Source organism: Acyrthosiphon pisum, unplaced genomic scaffold (assembly GCF_005508785.2).
Source record: "Acyrthosiphon pisum isolate AL4f unplaced genomic scaffold, pea_aphid_22Mar2018_4r6ur Scaffold_21965;HRSCAF=25446, whole genome shotgun sequence".
Taxonomy (NCBI): Eukaryota; Metazoa; Arthropoda; class Insecta; order Hemiptera; family Aphididae; genus Acyrthosiphon; species Acyrthosiphon pisum.
The window spans coordinates 9,292-11,220 of record NW_021771487.1 but is presented as its reverse complement, the minus strand read 5'-3'; the positions used below and the strand labels follow the sequence as shown (position 1 = coordinate 11,220).

General features: G+C 26.8%; 1 protein-coding gene across 1 annotated transcript in view; it reads right to left on the bottom strand.

The window, feature by feature from the left end:
• Positions 1-778, bottom strand: part of LOC107883798 — a 2,283-nt gene extending 1,505 nt beyond the window's left edge. Inside the window, exon 1 of the mRNA XM_029492628.1 lies at positions 562-778. Within this exon, the coding sequence (XP_029348488.1) occupies positions 562-715 (154 nt within the window). The 5' untranslated portion in view covers positions 716-778. The remainder of the gene's footprint in view (positions 1-561) is intronic.
• Positions 779-1,929: the final 1,151 nt, after the last annotated feature.

The window sequence follows — 1,929 nt, the reverse complement described above, 5'->3', positions numbered from 1 at the left end:
ACATATTGTGTATGCGCGTGCATTCACGCTGTATTTCGTATGTTTCCGTTTTTTGTGAATGTTGCACGAAGTATGTGTTTTGATTTGTTCTGTATTTATGTATGCTATTGTAATTTTTCTGGTATGGATTTTTGGCAAGATTTTGGCATTTAGATTAATTTTGTATTTGTGCGCATGCGTTGGTGTGAGTATTGTAGGCAGCTTCTGGTACGGAGGAATTTTAGTTGCGTAATAGAGTGATGGTGTTGCGTAATGTTTTCTTATCTTATTATTTATTTTTGTCCATATATGGGCATCTTTTTGATGTATGGACGTCTCAGAAAGATTATTGTGTAACGGTTATGGAATGTTAATTGCCTAATGTTTTTTTGGTATTGCGTAATGTGTTTTAGTTGCGTTTGTGCTTTACCCTCAAGTATGAACCTACTTGGTACATTCTTTTTTAAGTTTATTCAAATTCATAACATAATATTCATCTATTACAATAGTTTTAATATAATAAAATTAATAAAGTCTGTAAATATTTGATTTTAAACTAAACATGTTAAACAATAATCTTACTAAACAGTTGTGAGTCATTGAAAAGGTTTTTTTTCGCATTCACTTTTTGAGGCTTACTAGTGGATGATGTAGAATACTTATGCACGTCATTCATAGATAGTGAATTAGAACTTAACTCAGTTTTTTTGTTTTGAATCAGTTTTGAATCAGACATTGATTCTACTCTAATCTTTCCTATTGGTGAGGTAATTTCACAAATATCTGGAGCTAAAAGATAATAATTTATATATAATATATATTATAAATAGGTATAATTTTTCTAGAAATCAATCATACACACTTACATTTAAGAATAAAATCTGGATCTTTATCGTTATCATCAAACGAGTTAATGCTTAGAGAATCTTCATCGTAAGCAGGATTCACTTTTTTATTTTCTAAAAATTAAATCGAAATAAGTATTTATATTATATTGATTGTATTTTAATATTGGTTCAGATAATACTTACTAAATACTTCAAGCGGTTTTATAAAACTTATTTCTTTTAATTTAGATTTAGATTTTTTAGGAGAAGGCGAAGGTGAACTTTCTACCACTTTAGCTCTTTTTTTACGCGTTTCTTTTTGTTCAATTTCAGATACATCAGATGATACCTGAGCAATATTTGCTTTACGTTTTGCTTCTTCATATGAATCTATTTACACATAAATAAAATATAAAATTATAATATTATGTGAACTATATATACTTTTGGTATTGAGAAAGTTTGACAGGAAGAAGTTGTAAATATACAAAATAAAAATTTGGTTACTCTATCTAACATTCAAAATCACAATTATTTTTAAATTAAAAAAATAGAATAAAAATTAGTTGTGATATATATTATAATACAGAATATAATTACCAGACATTGAACCAAGTTTTCTAGCATTTAACCACTGAAATTCCAATTTATTAGGTAGAGTCCTTTTTTGAATAGCCCGAACTGCATTTATCGTTTTATTTGGCCACGCACAAGTACCGTTATTATACCATGTACTTGGCACTGCCTCGACACTGTCATCTTTTAGAAAATGGACAACGACCCACATACTATAGGTATACAATACAAATATACTTACAGAACAACAAAATCTGATTGATTTTAAAATTATTTGTTTTAGCATATTGTCTTAATCATATATTAAACTAACCATACCGTACCATAATGTTAAATATTAATTAAGAGTATTACTAGTCGGTCATTATAAGAATTATATAGGTTTACTTTAAGACTGTTGGATAAAATATATTGAGTTATAAAACAATTGTAAATAATTATTTATTGAAAACCCTTTTAATTACACTATTACTCTAAATATTTGAAATATTTATTTAAGTAAAAAAAAAATATTCTATTTTTCGGACTAAAATTATTTAAGCTATAT